The sequence below is a fragment of the Leptonychotes weddellii genome, chromosome 6 (genome assembly GCF_054177405.1).
Source record: "Leptonychotes weddellii isolate Sample4059 chromosome 6, ASM5417740v2, whole genome shotgun sequence".
NCBI lineage: Eukaryota > Metazoa > Chordata > Mammalia > Carnivora > Phocidae > Leptonychotes > Leptonychotes weddellii.
This window is the reverse complement of record NC_138374.1, coordinates 69,783,801-69,805,861: the sequence shown is the minus strand read 5'-3', so window position 1 is coordinate 69,805,861 and position 22,061 is coordinate 69,783,801. Positions and strand designations below refer to the sequence as shown.

Genomic DNA, 22,061 nt, shown 5'->3' with positions numbered 1-22,061 from the left:
ATAGGGACCTCAGCACAAAACTCTCTAATCTGGGTGGCCGGAGGTCTGGGTCTCTTCCACCGCATTCCACTGCTCTGCTCAAGGAACGGGAGGCAGCTCAGCTGCTTGCGGCAGATAAACAGCCCAAGCCTCCAGAGCACCTGCTGAGATGCCCAGAGACACTGAGCTCGTGCACCCGGGCAGAGGCACATTCCTGTTGTCGTGCTGGCCTTCCAGGGCATTTCCTCACGACCCGAGCCCGGAGAGGAGTGGCTTCGAGAAGTAGGGACTTTAAAAAACTCTTCTACAAAGGTGGCCTGCAATGAAGATATTGCTTCAACTGTTCATAAATAGAGAGAGCGCCCTGATTTAATGGGTGTCACGCTGTGTTTCTAAATCGAATCCACATGTGGTGTTAATAGAAATAGGAACTGAAGTGCAGACAGGGTTGACCAGCCCATGTTTCCCAGAGGAGCCTGGGAGTCAGCATGACCTTAACCACTTTAGTCCTTGGGCACATCGGAAATGTCCACCGTATGTCACCGAGTGATTTAGCAGAATGATGAGGGGCCACCGTTTGACCAGAGTCCACACAGCGCCCTGTTACAGAAGCAGTTTGGGAGAGAAAGGGGAGTGTTCAAGGGTGGGGGGAGGTCTCTCTGATCCTCCTCTCTACCTGCTGACCCATTTGACAGGTGACAGAGAGAGACAGGCGACCCAGGCATTTCTCAAAGACAGGGAGTCAACGGGCGTGAATCTGGCTTTAAGCTCTCATTCCCAAGGGTCGGTGGGTAGCTTCAGTGTTTGACATTTGTCTGCTCCCTTCCTCCAGGCCATGGTCCTAACTAAATTCGTAATAGAAATCTTATTGATGGATATCATGAGTGATTCTGGACGGCTGATACGTGAGAACGGTACCAGAATGAATGGCTTTATTTTACAGCTAGGGCAAGCTGTTCACTTATGGTACCAGGTCTGGTACCTTGGATTTGTGGCGTGCACGCACATACACGTGTATTCATCTTGGAGAAATGGCACTGTTGATTATTAGAAAATTTCAGATGGCTTAAGACTACATAAATAATAACAGGTTTCTCTGTGTTTTTCAGAATCTGTCAACTGTGTCTAGTTTTTATCAACCAGAACACACGACGGTCTGCATGTTCAAACATGAAGACTTCACAATATAACATAAAATTGGGTTTGGGGGACTAAGCCAGTGGTTTTTGATCCCAGGGACCAGGTGAAGCAAAAGTTCCTTGTTTTCCTGGTTAGAGGGCAATTTGACTAGAGGTCGTCTCCCCATCTCGGGCAGTGTCTGTGTCATGCTTGGTCACTTTGTAAAGTGAATATTCCTTTAAACACCAAAGACAAGAGTTGTGGTATTCACCTTATTAATTCTTACATCAATTCCTGCCTTGATTACAGTAGAGTACAGCCACGGCCCTGACAATAACCAGATTATGATGTAAACAGACACACAAGGAGACTCGAGATTTAGTTTTTCTTATGACTTTTTCCCTTTTTTTCCTTTCTCCCTCCCCTCCTTCCCTCCCTTCCCCCCTTCCCCCCTTCCTTCTCTCTTTTCCTCCCCGCTCCTTTCTTTTCTTCATCTATGATACTAACCAGGGAGGACCTATAACTGAAAATAAATTTCTCATCAAGTGATTAAATGGTCTCATTGTCTGAGTTTGAGATTTATACTTCCATGCCCCATCCAAGTCCCTTCACTGAGAGAAAGCAGCACCGCCTGAGTATGTGTGTGCACAAAGAAATCTCCAGCCAAGTGGCCAGTTACCTTCTGTATCCAAGGAGTTATGAGCCAATTAGCGAAACAGAAGTGTCTGATGACTTGGTTGCAATTCAGGAAAACTCTAAAATAAATTCCAAACCCTAAGCACACAGTCAAGAATCCTCTCCAGATGCACTGTTCTACAAACATGACACACACCCTCTTGGTAACATTATCCAGTGATGATTTATTATTGTAAATCCCTGAAGATCTGGGATAAGTTTCATCCTCTCGGGGGCCCAGTCTAGAGCTGAGTAAACAGTGAGTGCTCAATAATTGCCTAACAAGTTCTAGATTATTCTCTAGTCCCATCACCTTGTAGACTTCAGTTAGACCATGTCAATCCTGGCAAACAGCTATACCATCTGGATTCTGGTAAGGAAAATGATTTTCTGCTGCTATTGAAAATTTGGGCTGTAGGAATTGCTTTCTCCAGACTAATCACACTCATTGGCTATTTTGTATTTTAATCAGCTTGTAAAATTCATCTCATCTGAGAAGACACAGTGAGAGAAAGGCACCCTGCCTGTCTCCCGTTCTTGACATTCTCCAGGTTCTGGAAATCTCAGATCCAAAGGCTGAGTTGTCCTAAGACAGCCCAAGCAGACAAAGGCATGAAGCCCATACTGCACACAGCCCCTCTCGCTTCACCTGCAGGCCTTCGCCGGGCTCTGCTCTTCACTTGAGCATCACAGGATCTTCATGGCAAATTTGATTTGACACCTCCTATGGAGGTGAAAGGGCTGGTATTTGGAGGTTATGCAAGTGCTCAGTAGATGGCTTTAATGTTAGTAGCCTTCTCATTAATTCAAAATCTGAGAAGCCCAAGAACTCTCCCATAAGAGAGGACACTTCGCACGCTACACTCAAGAGGAATAACACGCAGCATAAGGAAGGAATGCAGTGACAATCAGCCCTCACACCTTGGCTTTGTACAAAGGCAAACACTTTTGGAGGGATTTCGGTTTAGAGACCAAGTTCTGGATCTACTGCTTACCAGCCCTGTGTCCTCTGTCTGCCTTAGCTTTCTTTCTTTTTTTTCTTTAAGATTTTATTTATTTTTTTGACAGAGAGAGAATGAGGGGGAGGGGCAATGGGAGAGGGAGAAGCAGACTCCCCACTGAGCAGGGAGCCCGATGCGGGACTCGATCCCAGGACCCTGGGATCCTGACCTGAGCCGAAAGCAGCAGCTTAACCGACTGAGCCACCCAGGAGCCCCTGCCTTAGCTTTCTTATACGAAAAATTCCTTTAATAATCCTACATTATCACAAGGTCATGAGATGCAGAGAATAAATGAGCGGAGCCTGGGACACTGCCCTGCCCTCGGATGTTCCGTAAGAGGAACCTGGATCTACAGGTGAGGAAGACACAATCTCAGACAACAAAGGCAGAGAGCAAAACTTGACCAGAAGAACATGACACGCTGTGTTCATTTCCTGTTGCTGCTTTAACAAACCACAACAAACAGACTGGCTTCAAACAACAGAATTTATTATATTCCGGTTCTCAAGGTCGGAAGTCCCCATGAGGTTTCACGAGGCTAGGGTCAAGGTGACTCTGGGGGAGAATCTGTTTCCCGGCCATCTGGTTTCCAGAGGTGGCCTGCATTCCTTGGCGCGTGGCCCCTCCATCCCCAAGGCTGACAATAAACCATCTTCAAATCTCAGTTTCTGACTCTACCCATCCCGCCTCCCTCTTGGAAGGACTCTTGTGATTCCACTGGGCCCTGCTGGATAACACAGGATAATCTTCCCATTTTAAGATTAGTAACTTAATCACATCTGCAAAGTTCTTTTTTTTTTTTCTCATCTCAGGTACCAAGCCCCTAGGCTTTGGGATTAGGATGGGAGCATGCACGTGCGGCAAGCCTGTCCCAGCACACACACAGATGTTTCCTGTTGCACGCCAAGGTGTTTGTAACAGTTTCTCAGTTAAAAAAAAAAAAAAAGATTTCCATGCATGATGTTGACATTAAGCATACTTAATAACATTTAATAGACACTTCGGAGATAGTGCCCAGGTCCTGTCTTAGGGGAGGGATCTGAGCACTTTATAAAGCTGTCTTTCCATGATCCCATGGAGCCAGCGAGGAAAAGAGAGGAAGCCTGTGGACTCCCAGAAGCTTTTCAGAGTGTCTAGAATGTGTAATGTGTTTCAAGGTTAAGAGAGTGCTCTATTTTATGTTTATTTCGTTGCATTGCTTTTCTGAAAGCACAGAATCCCTGCTGGACTGCAGAATAGCACCCTGCTGGATTTTGGACACAGAACAACTTCAACATTCTCGTTGTCACCAAAAGATGACTCGGGAAATGAGGCTTGCCCGTGCACAATAGAGAGCTTTACGAGCTGAGTTAAATCCCTGGAGGAGAAGGACACTCTCTATTGTGTCTTTCTTAACTGCACTTAATTTCTCATGCCTCTTCCCCCTTATCTACCCTCCTCGCAAGTACTATGCTCCAGCATTGCCCTGATGATACTGAACGATAGATAGACTTTTCCACTAACAGATCAGACCAGCTTCCAGCTCAGGACCTCTGCTCACGCTGTTCTCTGCCTGGGGCGACCTCCGCCCATTCACCTTTCTACCTTTACCCCACCCCCACCCCAGGTCTTCTTCTGCCACTCTATGCATCCTTTCCAGCTCAGTTAGCTGTCCCGGACCTGTAGGCCTCCCCTGCCCACCCCTGCCCCCCCATAATCCCCCCCGAGTGCACATACCACGCTATGCTCACCTCCCTCACAGGACTCATCACGCTGCTCTGTAACAACACACCTCATTCCCAGGCTAGACTCTAAGGTGTTTGAGGGCAAAGACTAAACTGGTTTCATCTTTGCATTCCTAGAGCCTGGAACATTCAGTAAATGTTTCTTGAGTGGAACTGAATCAAGCACAGAAAATGCTTAACAATGGGTTTTCAAACACTGAACGTCAAGAGCATTCTGAGGAGAGGGTAAATAACCCTGCTTGCTATCACATAGTACTATGAGCTCTTTTCTCTACATCCATGAGCTCCTCTGATCATCACAGCAGCCCCAAGGGATGTCACTGTTCCCTTTTGTAGGAGTATATGGAGGCTCAGGTCAGCTAAACCTCTTGCAAAAGGCTTCACAGCTCATCAGTGGTGGAGCTGGGATTCAGACCGAACACATCTGAGTTTGACCGGAGATGGACCGGAGTTTGACCCACAGAGGTGTGGGTAACGGCCTGTGTCAGCATCAACCATGACAGTGGGGAGCAAGAGGTTAAATCATCACGCAAAGGCAGGTGACGTCACTATTCAATGTCCCTGCGTCACGAAATCCTGGGCACCCAGGACAAAGCTGGTAGCAGCAACTGCCTCAAATGAGAGAAACGTCTCAACACCAGCTCCTGCCTCCTATCTCCGCTAGGCTCGAACCTCCCAGAGTCCTCCTGGCCGAAACCCTTCTTTACAGAAGTCTTGGATCACTGCCTCTAACTGAAGGGGTTCCGGGGTACGGGACTTTCAGTGCCTGAGAAAGTCCTGGGCCAACAAGGGCAAGTTGGTTACTCTGATCTTCATTAGTGGTTCAGCATGGCCTTTCCCACGTATTACTCATAGGGAATCCTTAGGGACTCTTCCCCTCAGAGGCTCTTGGTGAAGATCACAAGCATCCCCTTCACACCAATGATACAGAGCAGCGCTGTCCAACAGAACTTTCTGCTGTGATGGAAGGCTTCAGTATCTGTGCGTGGCTACCATATTGGACAGCACACTTGTAGGAAGTGATTTTTAAACTTGATGGCCTTGAACTAAAGTCACCTCGGGGGTTTTCAAAAACCTCAAATGCCCAGGCCACACTCCAGATCAATTAAATCAGAGCATCTGGAGAGGGACACAAGCACCCAAAGTGCCGCCAAAAATGAGGACCTTCAGAAGAACCCAGGGTTCTCAAAGCATCCAAATTATGGATGATTGACTTGCATCCAAATCATCAAGAGAGTGTGTTAACAACACACAAAACTGAAACCCCTCCCACTCAAACACATCTTCTAAATCAAAATCCCTGGGGAAGACCCCAGAATAACACTTTTAAAATAAACTTTCCACTTTATTTTAAGATTTTATTTACTTATTTATTTTAGAGAGAGAGCACATGTAAGGGGAGGGGCAGCGTGAGAGGGAGAGAGAGAATCTCAAGCAGACTCCTGGTTGAGTGGGGAGCCCGATGCAGGGCTGGATCTCACGACCATGAGATCACGACCTGAACCGAAACCAAGAGTCAAATGCTTAACTGACTGTGCCACCAGGCACCACCCCTATAAACTTTCATTTTAGAATACATTTAGGTTTATGGAAATGTCATGAAGACAGTACAGAGTTCCACATGTCCCACACCCAGTTACCCTATTATTAACCTCTTACATTAGTATGGTACATTGGTCACACTCAATGAGACAATAATGATACCTTATTATTAACTAAAGTCAATGCTTTATTCAGATTTCCTTAGCTTTTACCTAAAGTCCCTTTCTGTGCCAGTATCCCATCCAGGACACCACATTACAATTGGTAGTCATGTCTCCTGAGGTTCCTCTTGGCTGTTTCTTGGACTTTCCTTATTTTTAATGACCTTGACAGTTTTGAGGAGTAGTGGTTATGTATTTTGTAAAAAGTCCCTCAGATGGGAGTTGTCTGATGTTTTTTGCATGGTTAGACTGGGGCTATATATTTTGGGAGGAAGATTCCAGAGGTCAAGTGCCATTCTCATCACTTTGTATTAAGTGTACATGCTATCAAGAGAACTTATCAGTGTTGATGTTGGTCTTAATCACCCGGCTGAGGTTTGTCAGGTTTCTCTCCTGTAGTTACTCTCCTCCCAGCCCCTTCAATACAAAACCTTTCAGAAGGAAGTCACCAAACACAGCCCACACTTGAAGAATGGGGAGTCACACTCCTCCTCCTTAAGGGCTGAGCATCTACACGAATCATCTAGAATGGAATCTACTTCTGATAGGATCCTCAATGATTCGTATCCATACTGAAATTTGGGAATTGCTGGGCTGAAGGGGCATAATCACGTGATGTCCTGGGGTTCCTTCCAACTTGGTAACTCTCTGATTCTCTGAGTGTGGATGACATGGTGAATGGGTGGATTTGCTGGACTCCAGTGGAGACTGATAGTCACTTATTTAGTCTAGAAACCAAGTCATGGATCCTCTAGACACAAAACAGTGAATAAATATAGAATTGTTGATATTACCACCATGGAGTGTTTTGGAATTGGAACCCGGCATGTTGGAGGAGAAAAAAAGCCACACCATGGAGGTGTGTGTGTGTATATATATATATACACAGTGCTTTGGGCCGGAGTCGGACACTGTTGTGGACCCAGCTAAGGAACAGAAAGTGTTCACCCACTGGAGAAAGGGAGCTATGGAGGAGCAAAGGACCCTGGGATATAGGAGGCCATGTGAGGAGGGTCACGAGGCACAGGAGCGGTCTGGGGGCACTTCAGAGCTACTCTAGCATGAAGAACAGTAGTAACAAAGATTTATTAAGCTATTAGTATGCAGCAGGCATCAATTGGACTAATAACATACCCATTCTTTAAATTACGAAGCAGAAGCTGGGTTTCCATAACTTACCCAAGGTCACACCATTACTGAGGAATGGGTGTAGGATTCAAACTCAGGTCTGCATGACCTGAGACCTGAGGTGAAAACAAAGGATGAGGCCAGCTGCATTCTTAGAGGAACAGGATATTCCCATAGACATGTGGAGAAGGTAGGGCACCTACCACAGGAGAGAAGTAGCCATGTTCCCCCTCAGGAAGTTGGAAGAAGGAAGTAGCCTTATTCACGTCACTGACTTCAGAGAAACAGCATAGGAAAGGCAGGCCGAAGGTGGAACCATCAGCCAGAGTGTGGACACATGAACTGTTGACAGACTTGGTGGCATAAAACGTAATTCTGAAACTCATTTGTCACTAATGGAAGCCGTGGACTAGTCACAGAGCAGTCTCACAAAGAGGAAAGCATTCAGTTATTGCTGTTTATAAGTCACAGAAAGTTTTGGTAAACTGGATCCTTGTTTGGCTTTAGCAAAGCTAAGCTTAGAGACTAGCCCTATCGCTTTCTCAAGTCATGGATCCCTGAAGTGTTCCTTTTATTTTATTTTATTTTAATTTAATTATTGAAGTGTTCTATTTTAATAGTCAAGGAAATGACCAGTGATGGGTGGAAGGGTTGGGAGAGGCCCAGAAGCCTGGCCACACAGAGGAGTGGCTCTGAGCAACAGAAGACATAGTGGGAGTCAGGACCTCGGGGAAACTGAGGGCAGCCCAGATGATGCACTATGAAGGGGGACTGTTGGCATCTTCGTGTTCCTCGTGAAAGTAGAACCTTCTAAAATTAATAATCCATTGAAATACTGTCAGGTGGGGTACCAGGGAGCACTGGGGCTGTGATTGAGTGGTATGATCATATGTTCCTCAGTTTACCAACTGAAGGCCCACAGAAAGCATTCATCTAATGTGAATTAGTTACCTGCATTGAAAAACAAGGGAATTACACATGAAACTTGCAATTTCAGCCTTCTCTGAAAAAGTGGAAAATCTAACAACTCTGAACTAGTGTATCAGCAAGGCATAGAAGCTGAGAGGTAGCTGACCCCTTTACAGGCTTCCTGTTCATCAGAAGCATCAATCACTTGGCCATTTTCAATTATTTTTGCCACTAAAGGCATTTGAGTTTGCAAAACTTGCCCTGGATTTTGAGACACAGATAGATGACTGGCACCAGGCAGAAATGTCATGTATAGGTTATGCAAGTAGAAAGGTCCATTAATGCAGCAGTGCTAACCCCGTTGATTATATTTTCTGGAGCACCATCAGCAAACCCTAGTCTCCAGGCTTTTGTGATTTTCACCCAATGGTAACGCCTGGTACTTCCTCGCTGAGATGTAGGAAACACTGTTTGAAGGTAAAGACAGAGGGAAGATTGCATAGAATGTCAGGACCAGAAGAACACAGGTGAAATCGCTCAAACTTTCACTTTAGAAACAGGTTATTGAGATGCAGAGACGTACCCACTACAGCTCAGATCTGGACCTGTGAACCACACCAACAGCCCATTCTTCTGGGTCACCATGGTGTTGGCACATCTCTGTCCTTGGAGGGTGGATTGACTTTTGTCTGCAGCCAAGTGTCATTCTCCTTGAAGGCTGGCAGAGAAGGTGAGGGGGCAAGCTTGGGTATTACCACTTGGAGCAACACCGAGGTGGGTTCTGGAGTAATCAGACCAATTTCCTTGCGTGGCTGGTAAAGCTGCAGGCAGAATATGCAATATGCGTGGAGCTATGCATTCTTTCAGGTTTGCTTAAAGGTCTCTTTTCTACACGTTCATTCCTCATTTCCATGCTATAGGCTCTAATCACCTTCCAGCTAGACTAAGACTCCTGCTCTGCCACCTCATTTCTGATTTCTGTTTTCCCTAAGAGGCCCTATCTCAGTCTAGACTCTGCGCCCAGGTATTTTGCACACCTTATCTGCATACTATACCAACTGGCCCCTTTCCCTCCGTGTAGCCACAAATATTCAAGGATTCGGGGAGCAAGAACATGCAGGAGGCTCCCTCCCACCGCTCCCACTTGCTGCCCCCTTGCAATCTTCACACCAAGCTTGGCAAGCATCCTTAATGCCCTAGGCTCCCCCTTCGCCCCCGGCACCCAAATCCAGAGTCCAGCCTCGAAGCCTTCCTGCCTTCCACTTCCAGAGCTTGAGATGCCTTCTCACTTCCTAATCTGCTAAATCATCTTCCTGCCTTTTCTCAAAAGCCTGTTCAAACGAACCTTCTTAATGTTTCCAAGTGGAGGATGCTCTATCATTCCTGCGAGTACCCGATCGCATTTCCTTGTTGGAAGCTCTTCTATTTTCTAAGGTGTGCCCGTGGGTCCCCATGGTTGCCATGGAGGCCACCTTTGGAGGCAGCCAGAGTGAGGGTTATTCCCTTAGGGCGCACCAACCTTCCTTCCGCCCAGAGTGGAATCTCAGGAATGCAGTTACATAACTTCCCATTTTCCCCCCAGCCTTAAAAGAGCTGCAATGACCATCTCAGACGTCGTTATTTTCAGAAAGTTTTCCTAATTTATTTTAAGAAAAGAACCGATAAGATGCATAAGATAGGGCCGTTCTCTGGCTCCAGGTTTTCTTCAGCACGTTTTAGGATTATTGCAACTTGACAGCTTTGCCCTCTTTTTCTTAAGCCGGGTGCGGCTGTCTAGCATCCCAACCCTAGGAGATCAAATACAAGAGGGATAACAGTATGCATCAACTACCCAACAATGCACAGAACAGAGCCCTCGGCCAAGCAAACTGGACCGGTTTGGGAGATAGGTCGTTAGTCAAAGCAGGAGAAGGCTGGTGTCATGCCCCCCTTTGCATTTGCACAAAGGACAGGTTTTCCCCGGGGATGGCTGAGTGAAGGAGCCCCTTACTAACAGAACAGCAGACTCCTTGGACGAGTCTCTGTTTTATGATACACCACGGGTTTTGGCTAATGCGCACCTAACCGATTGTTGGTCACCATTATGGCTGGTCTCTGAGTTAGCCCTACAAGAGTAAATTGTTCCTTCAGTTAGCTAACCATCGTTTTTCCCACCCCAATCGTTAAAGTTAGTAAGTTAGAGTTTCTTAACGCCTGGCCTAAACTTATGGAACCATAGTCATCAGAATCGCTTGGGCAATTTGTCGGAGTGTACATTCCTGGGGCTCTCCTGAGCCAGATTTTCTGGGGTGGAGCCAAAAGGTACATTGAAATAAGAGCTATCCAGAAGCCCCTAGAAGAGAGGCTAGAGGGATAATGGCAACTGAACTCTCAAACGTGGAGGAACATAGCGAGGATCGGTTTGTCATTACAATCGTCATTGTCTCTCATTGGTTATGGGTCCCAGGCATACATCCTCAGAGAACAGAGCAGGTAGGAGACACACAGCCATGGGGAGGTAAGCTCTGGGCAAGACTGGAGGCCTGTCTTCTATTTCGGTTCTGCCACTAACTCTGTGTGGCTTTGAACAGTTCGCTCACCCCTCCAGCCTTGGCTTTGTCACCCACAAGCATAAGTGTATGGACCCATCTATTTTAATGTCCTTTTTCCCTCTGCCAATCTCTGGATTATTAAATTTTTAAATATAAACTCTCCTGATGGCCTCTGTAAGATAATGGGCCAGAGAGGTTGATAGTTTTCACAAAAGGAAAGTGTGTCTCAGATACAGTGGGTGACATTCTGTCCCAGGAGCCAGAACTTTATCGTCAATTGGTGGGGCACGTGACTTGTGCCTCAGTTTCCCCATTCGCAAAATGACCATGACTTCCACTCAACCACTTTGTGGGGTTCCTGAGCTTATGGCACTTACAGAAAGACATAAACTGCTCAAGTGTTTTGAAAACTATAAAGTAGTAGTCAAGGGGCACAGTACCAGTTGTCACCTAAATTAGGATTAATTCAGGCATGCATCAGGTGTCAGGAGATGCTCATATGGTCACCGTCCAGAGAGAGGTGGGAGGCACTAGGAACTTAGGGTTCCATTAGAAGATCCCGGGGCTTGAGTGAGAAGACCCTACAAGGAGCAAAGTGGCCTGGGAGGTACTGAGGGAGGGCAGGCTGTGTGCCAGGATGGCCCCAGAGTGTATACGACACTCATTTTAGCATCAGACATACTTTAGCTCCTAGAAAAGAAAGTGAACAGGAAGGACCCTGGGAGACTTCTTTGGATGCCTCAAGAATTCCAAAAGCTGCAACTTGGAATTCGAGGCATTCACTTCCTTTTTCAACAAAATTGAGACCCTATAGGGTAATTTCATGCTGAGGAGCTCCCCCTTCTTTAAAGGCTGGTTGGAAATTCCAGCTAGTTGGAACAGGCCAAGACTCTCATTCTCCATGATGACAGGCATCATCAAGGAGAAGCTCTGGAATTTGGTTGGATTCAAACACCAGTTTTCCAACTTATTTCGGACCAATCTTTGGTCCAAATCACCCAGCATGCCAGCTCTTTTTCACCCTTTGGACCAATCACCCAGCATGCCAGCTTTTTTTCATCTGAAAAGATGGGAACGATGTGACATCCACTTCATTGGGTCATTGTGAAGAATGTCAGATTCTAGTAATTTTCAATCTTCTGCCCCTTCGCATTGCTCCATCCCTGTGTGCATCTTCACCGCAACCCACGTCGCTTAAATCCAAATCGCTAAATGCAGCACATCCTGGCAAACACAAACAAAAAGAAACATAAGAGCTTTTGTGTCTTAAGCTTTCAGAGCTGGAAGATGAACATATGAAGTAGAACATTTTGTTTCATGATTTTCTCCCTTTAAGTCACGTCTCGTAAAGGCCCATACAAGAAAGCGGGCTGAATCTCTATGAATTACTTCAGCCAGGCCAGAAGCCTGAAGGTCCACACACCACACCTGCACACGTTTTAATTGTCACCACACAGGAAGACGGTTGACAGGGTTTCCTTCTTCCTGACCCCCACTTGGGGAAACTACTTGGAATACACCTAAATCAGAGTTTTTTGAATGAGATATCTCAATATTTTGTTGGGATGATCATCATACTGCAAGTTTATATTTTACCCAGAATTCAAATGACCAGAGTGCCCAGATAATATCTGCTTTTTCGATGTCACATACAACAGTAATTGGGATTTTTCCAGTTGTGACCTGAAGGCATGGTATGATCCTGCCAAGTGCTTCCGAAGTCAAATATTCACTTCAGCACCTTTGTATATATAATAATTTGTATTTAACTCATATGTTGTATGTTAAGCTTGCATGTAAGTCTCTGAAAGCTGTTCATTCGGATATGTCAGATTTAGCAATTCTCATTTATCCAGAATGCTGGACTAACCACAATATCTCATTCTACATTTGTGCAATCAGATCTGTGCATTTAATGAACTTCCTGATTCTGCAGCAAGAACATACGATATAGGTGATTTCTTTCAGGGAAGGAACCCGCCAAATCTACATGCACAGTCTTTGGTCACCTTAGGCTTAACATTCACAACAGAACAATTGAAAATATGTTTGTGTTCCTGAGTCCATGACAACGAGAACTTTATCCAAAAACCCGCCATGGATGCTGGTAACACGGGTTCTCCACTGACCTGAAGGAATGCAGGCGAGGGCTGCATTTTGCACACGTATTTGTCCATGGAGGGCTTTTTTGGTAGAGAGGGACAGAAAACTCTGGCTTCTCCAGACAACTGGATGCAGGCAGTTCCTCCTCCAAAAGTAGTCAAAATACCACTCCGGAGAACCTTGACTTTATAAGGGAAGGCAGCTTCTGAGTCACAGAGAGGCTTTTCCTGGAATGAGGCTCTGCTAAAAATGTTTCAGGCAACTGTTGATGTAGGAATTTCTGCCCTCTATTCTAGTAACAGAATGTGTACATGGTACAAAGTTCGGCAGGTCCCTATACCGCACTCATGCCTTTTAAAGCCCTCTTCTTGGAAAGTGGTGTATGGAAGGAAGACTTCTCAGACTCTGAGAAGGAAAAGTTTCTGTCCGCCAGAACTTGGTATGGGTTTGGAATTTGGGGTAAAGCGTTACATTATTTTATTTGTTCCCAGACTATATGCAGATGGAAAATGCGTCTGGGTAGAGGATCCTTCTGGATGAGGAGAAACATCCCAGTAAAATGAAAGTGTTAGGGGTTTGGAAAGCTATTCTCTGTGTTTGTTGTTTGTGTTTTTTTGTTTTGTTTTGTTTTTTGGGTGTTGTTTTTTTTTTTTTGCCCCACATGGAACAGTACTCAGTCCTACTCAGTAAGTAGGATTTTGATTGTTGACCAAAAAGTAAATCCTGATGGTAGAGATGGGGGAAATGGGAGCACAGGGTTATTTCCATAAGATTAAAGTAGATTTTTCCCATGCCCCGTTGGCCTTCATTTCTCTCATCTCCCAGAAAACTCCACTGACTTTAGTGTCAATAATCCATCTCAAAAAAAAAAACAAACAACAACAACAACAACAAAAACCCAGAAACTAAAAACCACAAAACAAAAAAACCCCCAAAACTGCTATGGAAGAAATGAACATCTCTACATTCTGGCACGTTTGGGACATCAGCCGTGCCTAAACTCCTGTTGTAACCTAAGCAGCCACTCTGCCTCAGTGTGTCTTTGAAAGGAAAAAAACACACCCAGAGGGGCATATTGTCTGTTGTGCAACAGAGACTTTCAGAGCTTTGGGCTTCCTCTGTCAGGAGCCTTTGTAGGGGGAAGGGTCACTCCTACTCAGATTTTTCAGATCTCTGGGATGGTGGATTTCTCAAGGAAGCCTTCCCTGACCCCCTGACCCACTCCCAACTACACTCTACTAGCATCCAGCCTTCCTCGGGTAGCACTTACCTGTGTCTGTAGTAGTATGTGTATGTATGATCGTCGCATTCATAGCCCCCTCTCCCACTCACTCGGCTAAGGGCGGGGACTCTGACTGCTCACCATCGTATCTCCAGCGTCTATCACAATGCCCCGGGGCTCGCAGGTGCCCAGTACATGTTTCTCACGTGGATGTTGGTACACAATAAACTCTGCCTGGGCTTTGATGATGAACGAATGCTTCCAATCCTTCAGAAAACACACACGTTTTGAAAACTATGCTAATGACACACCTGAGCTGTCACTGCACCCACAACTGGAAAGAACGATGAATTTAGATGAGGTTTTAGAGATAGAACATTGTCCCCAGTATTCAGGCAATCCATAAATCCCTCACGTTTAATGTTAGGATGTAAGATACGATGCTTAAGAAAAATCTTTACTCTTAGGTAGCCCGAGAAGACACATAATTTTCTTACCATTCCTTTCCCTACAGTTTAAAACTTCAGTTGTTTGGATGGGTGAGTGTGTCACTTCCAAGTGCGTGGGGTAATAGACGGCATATTTGTTTTTTCATCTTGTTCACTCGATGAAATAAGAACAGCTAAGGACAAATATAAACACAAAATGAGCAAACCTCATGTGGGATGTTTTGCAGAGGGACTCAGTGGGATGGCGCCATATGATTTTGTTTTAATTTTGTCAATGCAGCCCATTAAAATTTAAGTTAGGATCCGAGTGTTTGGGTAAACAGAATAAGCTAAGAATGAGTGGGAGACGTATTTCCTTAAGTTCCATCTGCTAAAGGTTTAGCTCCAAATCTCATTATCTGACTAAGCCCTTCCTCTCCAGATCATGTGGGTTTGATATTTTTCTGATGGGTTTGCAAGAAGCAAGAAGCAACAGCATTAACCACTTGAAGAGTTGTTTGTTGTTCGATTTGATTTTGATTTTGTTTTTTACCTTTGTGAAGTGAGGGCTACAATGCAGGCGGGAGCCCCAGCAGGCAGTGGCTTCAGCAATTTGTGCAATATCTTTCTTCTTGTCCTTGCGGCATCTTACCCTAGAAAACAGGAGTGGGTGTTCAGAGGGTGGTCTCTGACCGGGAGCCGACATACAGATCTGTAGCTTTTCCAACAGTTTATTTAAGCCAGATTTCTAGTTTCTGGAGAACTAAAAGGCTGCTGCCCGATGGAACCACTTAGTAATTACCCATTTCTAGTGACAAGAAACAAAGTCATCAATTGCTAGCAACTAACAGGAGAGGAGTTTAAATTCAGCTGGTCTTCAGGCAGCAGGAAAATAAGAGATTGGCTACTATTAGTTTTCATAGTGATTGATGTCAAAAAGGAGTTTGGGGGACAGAGCATTTAGGAAAACAATCAATCCCCATTTATTTTTTAGTCCATTAACCTCTAATGTCATATTTGATATGGTTAGATTTCAATCTACTATTTTATGATTTATTCTGTTTGTTGCCTTTGTTTGCTCTCTCTCTTCTCTCCTGCCTTCTTTTGTATTATTTGAATATTTCCTAAATGTCATTTTAATTTCTCTACTTTTGTTCTAGTGTATCTTTTTGCATTATGGGTAAGCAGTTGCTCCAAGGTTTGCAATATACACCCTTACATATTCTCCATCCACTTCAGTTAATATTGTACCACACTTCATGGGAAATGTTGAAATCTGACAAGTGTCTAAGTATGTTTATCCCCTCATCCTGTTACAATGTACATGACAGATCCCATTCAGTGGTATAATTTTGCTTTAATATTCTCTGCATTATTTCTACTGTAGTATATGTGCTGCCAAAGTGAGCATCCTATTTAGCTTTTGATCTATTTCTTTTTTAAAAAAGATTTTATTTATTTATTTGACAGAGAACTATCTCCCCAATACCCATTTTAACTGAGAACCCTAAAGGCAACTTTGTAGCATTCAAGGTATTGTGGGTGGCTGATAAAAAGACTGTGTGTGTATGTGTGTGTGTGTGTGTGTGTGTGTGTGTAGCTATTGAAAATTGAAAAGTGCCACACAGGGGCGCCTGGGTGGCTCAGTCATCAAGCATCTGCCTTCGCCTCAGGTCATGATCCCAGGGTCCTGGGATCGAGTCCCGCATCGGGCTCCCTGCTCTGCGGGGAGCCTGCTTCTCCCTCTCCCACTCCCCCTGCTTGTGTTCCCTCTCTCGCTGTGTCTCTCTCTGGCAAATAAATAAATAAATAAATAAAACCTTAAAAACAAAAGTGCCACACAGAATACTAAAGCAGATTGTACCCATACGGAGTTTGTGGTGGTTTTATTTTAAAAGCTAAATTCGTAAGTCCTTAGTTTTTCCAAAAATAAGTTTGAACTTCTAAGTTTCATTTTCCTATTTGCATTTTGCCGGGAACTTCCTTTGCCTTCGCCCCAGCCCCCAACCCCCTTTGCTCCATGAGACCCATTGAATCAGAAATTCCTTAGTGGGAAAATTTCTGGCACTGCTCTGGAGACAGAATCCACAAAGATTGACCCTTGAGGTCCCTGCCTGGATCTACTGGATCCCCACTCTCGGAGACCTCCGGCTCATTGTCATTTGAGCAGGTTTGAGAGAAACAGGAAGTGGGATGTCCTAATGGGGAGTGACAAGGCAGCCCCAGAGACTGTTGGGGCGAAATTGTGAAATCCTTTCATAGAGTTCACAGCAAAAAGAGCACTTTCTTATCAGAAACTATATCTTCCTCCCCCTTTCTATTTTGTTAAATTTTTTTTAAAAAATTTTAAGATGTGTATCTATTAGAGAGAGACAGAGATGGTCACAAAGATAGCCAGACAGAGCACAAGCAGGGAGGAGAGGGAGAAGCTGACTCCCTGCTGAACAGGAAGCCCGATGAGGGGGCTTGATCCCAGGACCCTTCCCAGGACCCTGGGATCATGACCTGAGCTGAAGGCAGACACTCCACCGACTGAGCCACCCAGGTGCCACCTCCCCCTTTCTAAAGAGAAATAGATTGTATCATCCTGGTTCATTGATTCAGCAAGTACTCATGGATTTGAGACACTGTGCCCGCCCCCTGCCATGGGCTCTGTCTGGGATCCACTGCTGTGCTTACCCCCCTTTCCCTATGCCCCCCCAAAGCCTCTCTAACATGGGCTATTCTCTCTTCCGGTACAAAGCATGTGACCTGCACGAACCTCAAATGGCCCCTATTAATTTGCAGACATTTGAATAAAATTTATATTCATTTTTGCAACTGAACCAAATTCAGAGGGCAGCTTTGTTTTTGTCAGGCCAAATGTAACCAAATATATATGCACATACACACACAGTTACCTGTATTTTTGCACATTTACATAAACACGGACCTTTTGAGCTATCAATTTTTGTTAAACTTTCAAAGTGGGACTAAACCAGGCATTGGGATGAACTGTAAATATAGCCTGACTAAAGTAATATTTCATTTGGCTTGAATCTTTGGTAAAGAAACAGACTCTCAAGACCCCTATTTAGGAAACCCTTAGCAGAGAGAAAAATGTTCTTGGCCTTTTCCCCAAAAATAGATGTTCAAAGAATTTGCACTTTGAACTTTATGCTTGTTTTATGCTTTATGTATTAAAAGTCAGATGAAAACTAACACCCTACCCAACTAATTTGAACATATGGAAAAAGCAATTGCCATAGCATATAACTTATTAAATGTTGGTGGTTTTTTCAAAATGAATTTCTCTGGTGGCCAGTTAATGGTTATTAAGTAATAAGTAAAAAAATATTTTTGTGAATTCCACCTGACCATTGACCTTGGCATTCATGGCTCACTTAAGACTCTGTTTGGTAAAATGAAATCTCTCTCCTTCTAATTAGGAAGCATTTTTGGGAAGCTGACCATGCCCTAATGTCGTGGGGTCAAAAAGTATGTGGAATGTTGCCCCCGCCCTTTGAAATAATATTCCCAGTGTCTGCCAGGAGCAGGGTAACTTTCTGGGACAGAAAGCAGAAGGTTCTATGTGGCCGAGGCCTCAGTCTCTGGAGTTGGCTGAGCTCATTTCAAACCCCAGATCAACGATCTGCCGGCTCTGTGACCCTGGGCAATTTATTTCACCTCTCAAAATACGCAACTTTAACTTGGGGAAAATGCTGAGGTTATTTTGCAACATGAGATAATGCAAATTGTTTAGTGCAATGTCTAGCATGTAATTAGTGCTCAGTGCATTTAACTATTATTACGGACTGTGTTGGTATCACATTAAATTACCAACTGAAATCAAAATAAAACAGTGTTTTCAGTCATCAGTTTAAAAAAAAAGACATCAAGCGAGAGCAAACAGTTGTATTGCCTTTACATCGTTTAAATCTTTGAACATTTGGGTATTTTAAGGTTTGTGAAGAAGATTGCTAAATTTATAAAAAGGGAGGTTGATAAATCAGAGGCTGAAGAAGACTCCTGTCCAGAGGAGATGAGAAAGACACCAGGTCTGTGATTTTTTTTGTTTAGGAAACTAAAAGTACTGAAGGTGTTTCTGGTTTGATCTCGTTACGGATGAGACAGGACAAAATTTTCCCATCGCCCCTGGTCTCCCCAAGGCTTGGTGAGTCAAGGATCTCAGGTGGTAAGGCAGGGTGACTATAGGAAGGGACATGGAACTAGAGAAGACAGCCTTTGGAAAAGCAGCCTGCGGACTCCAGGCTCTGTAAACTGGGGCCAGGTCTGGATTGTAAACTGCACTTCTTTTCAGTTTTGTTCGTTACTGCATCTCCAGGGCGTAAAACAGTGCCTGGCACTTGGTGGGCTCTCAGTAAATATTCTAGAATAAAAACAAGGCCACAACCTGGGGGAAACGAGAATGTTAAGGTAGTGAGAGCCTTAGTAAGGCTTTGGCCACTTACAGCTTGTGAGGCTCACCGTCCGTGGATCTGTCTTCTCCCCTACTATGTGGGGAGTGTTTATTGTAGTATTAACATGCAATACTAACACATAGTACTAATACTACAGTACTACACCATAGTATGGTACAGGTATAATACAGTGAGTTTCATTTAGAATCAACATTTATAACAGAGGCCTCATCTGGCTCCTCTTCATTCGATTCTCAAATTAATTGTGGCCAAAATCTGAGATCCCTCTCAAGCTTGAGGCCAGGGCCAAATGGCCCAGCCACAGAATCTTGTGTCCTTTTTAGATTAAAACTCTATCACAGATTATTATTACTATGAATTATCATAAATTAAATTATATATAGTAATTATATAATGTATTATAGATAATATATAGCTAATATATTAATAAGTAATATTATTACTAGGCCAGAGTAAAGATAGGAGGGCTACATTTAGTCTCAAACAAAGGGGTTGATAGGGTTGAGGTCAACATACCGGTTCATTTCGAGAGTCGTGTAAAATGGAGAAAGACAGTATATTAATCACATTTAAATAGCTGTTCCATTGTACTGATCTAATTCAAGCTTTTCGGCTCTCAAATTCTGTAATTCTATGGCTAAAATCCACTTCTTCTTCAATGATTTGAAAGCAACTAACATGTCTGTAACAAATCTCGTCTGTAATGAAAAATAATTCGGTGATACTGTATTGTATCATTTAAAAATATATGCTAAGGATTGAGACTGTAATTTTAAATCAAAGGAATTATATTCTATTGACATTTCAAAATGTGTATTCTTAATGAAGAAGCTATGCTAGAAAGAAAATTTTGAACAGAATCCTTGAAAATATTTCACAAAATAAAACAAAATGGAACTCTCCAGCTACTAGGGTAGAGTTGAGGGTTGAATATTGAATACTTATTTCTTTTATTCAACATTGTTAGGCCCGCTGAGAGGCTTAAACCAATACCATGTTTGTGGAAGATGTTTACATTATTCGAGATGCTTACCTCTGGTTTAGGGAATTTTTGCCTACATCCCCCAATTCCTTTGGATGAGTAGAAAAATGTATTCCCATGGACCCCAAAGGAGAAAATATATTCCTTGCATCTTTGGCCCTTAGTGAATTGTACTTTCGTGGGCTGAATTATTAAAAAGCTGAAAGAAGCCCCTACTCTCCCTTTCACATAAAGAGGTGAAGCTAAAAAACATAACTGTCAATGCATTTGTCGGATCCGCAAATCTGCACCATCTTGTTTTCAGTGGACACTGGGAGAGCCTCTGTCACATCTGCTCCAACGTGTCAGCCTGTCAGCGAATGGTAGGAGAGAGAATTCTGTTATATGGGGACCCAACCACAAAGGAAAGAAGAAATGATGCCCAGTCAGGCTCACACTGAGAGCTGGGTCTAATCAATGCTCGGTCCTGTGCATTAGAACACCAGCTCACCCTCTGGCCAGGAAACCTGCCAAATCCAGGGTATCCCAGGACCACCCTGTGAAGGGCAGGTGGTCAACGTGAGTCTTCTCTCCCACTAACAGAGGTTAAACTGTTCCACCCCGAGAGGCAGCTTTTCCATAAACCCTTCTGTGACACCTGAAGCTAGAAGCAACCCTCAGGCTCTTGGCTCTCTTAGCAATTTTGCCTCACTTATAGTAATAATAACACTGGTAGGAACTGATATTCATCCAGAAATCCTGTGTCAGATACTGTGGGACATCCTTTTCATGAATCACCTATATCCTCATAGAAGCATATAAAGTACATTCTGTTGTTACCACCTCTTTACAGACAGGAGGCCAAATGCTCAGAAAAATGAAGTAACTGCTCCATGCCCACATCCTTAATGTGTGTGGAGCCAGAAGTTGATTCCAGGGTCCATGCTGTTAGCCCATAGATTCTACCTGCCTGCCTGCATTCTTCTAGTTGACGGGACCCATATCCCCTTCATCACCGTATCCTAAATCTTTCTTCTCTCTTGCCACTGCAACGATAGTGACTTGCCCAAAAAGTCAATAAATATTTTTGAAATGAGAGCCCAGGAGAGAATCGGTCTTCAGGTGCACGCTTGGACCAGAACAGACTGGCATGTCCCGGCTTCCTCGCTGAGGGATATGAATGTGGCAGGTAACCGTGCGAGCTCTTTGGGCACAGAATGAAAGATGAAAAAGTTGTCTCCTTAGACCTATACCTTCAGAGTTATAACCCAAGGGAAGAGCAAACTGTGGGACAAGCTCCTCTTGTCCCTCACCCTGTTTACTAAGCCACCTCTGTTTTCGTCTGGCCGCCCCACCGTTGGCACCCAGAATCCTACCATCTTCCATAAGATAACAGCGGAGAAAGACTTTAATGCAAGAGAGCAGTCAGTGAGGGGAAGCGTGGCTCCCACAGACAGAAGTACGAGGATCGGGAGCCCCGCGACCTCTGCAAACACACGTGTGCACACCGTGCTCCCCTTGTCCTGATCTACAGCCACACAAAGCAAGTCATCCCCTCTGTCTCCTCTGTTTACTGGAGGAAAAAGTAGGATGAGTGGAGGCAGGGAGAAAAAAGAAGTAAAGAATTGATGTGCATCCAACAATGCGCATCAGGGAGAAAGGCATCAGTGATCCCATGTTGTTCCGCGTTCAGGAACAGGGTCCTCTGCCCGCAACGCAGAAACACCAAGCACCATTCAAACCACAGATCCTTTAGCTGCTATGAATTTGGTGCTAATGCGCCACACGGGTGCAAGGGACAGGGGGAGGCGAGAGCTGAAACAAAGGGAAGGAAAAAATGGGGTCAAGCGAGTTTCCAGGCTCTGCAGCAAGGAGAGCTTTGGCAGCCCTGTGTCCTAAGGAAGCCAGGCCTTGTGATTCATCACGGACCAGATGCTTGCTGACTTCAAAGAGAGATGTTCATGGAACATGCCAGCATTCAGAAGGGATGACAGTCTGGCTAAATAATTGTTAAGAACCCTTAAAATGTAGCCTACTCATCTTGAGATTATATTAAGCTCTGGTTAGTGTAGGTGGCAGTAACCCTAATTTAAAAAAAAAATGGGAAAGCACACGTGATGGTCTCAAGCTGAGGCTAATGTCTCTGCCTCTCTCTCT

The 22,061-nt window shown here is 44.4% G+C and overlaps 1 protein-coding gene across 4 annotated transcripts in view; it reads right to left on the bottom strand.

Annotated features, from left to right (window-relative positions):
* Nucleotides 1-8,951: 8,951 nt before the first annotated feature.
* Nucleotides 8,952-22,061, bottom strand: part of LOC145722238 (uncharacterized) — a 24,612-nt gene continuing 11,502 nt past the window's right edge. The window contains exons 2-6 of one of the 4 annotated variants that reach the window (XR_014146357.1): nt 15,076-15,175; nt 14,592-14,716; nt 14,143-14,361; nt 12,899-13,056; nt 8,952-11,993 (exon numbers count right to left, since the gene is read on the bottom strand). Coding sequence is in view for 1 of the 4 variants with exons in the window: in XM_081824343.1 (XP_081680469.1) it covers nt 13,083-13,115; nt 14,236-14,361; nt 15,076-15,175; nt 19,977-20,044 (327 nt within the window). In the remaining 3 variants the exon portion in view is untranslated. Of the gene's footprint in view, nt 11,994-12,898; nt 13,116-14,142; nt 14,362-14,591; nt 14,717-15,075; nt 15,176-19,976; nt 20,258-22,061 lie in introns of those variants that run through there. The other 3 variants (XM_081824343.1, XR_014146356.1, XR_014146358.1) reach the window with 3 other exon arrangements.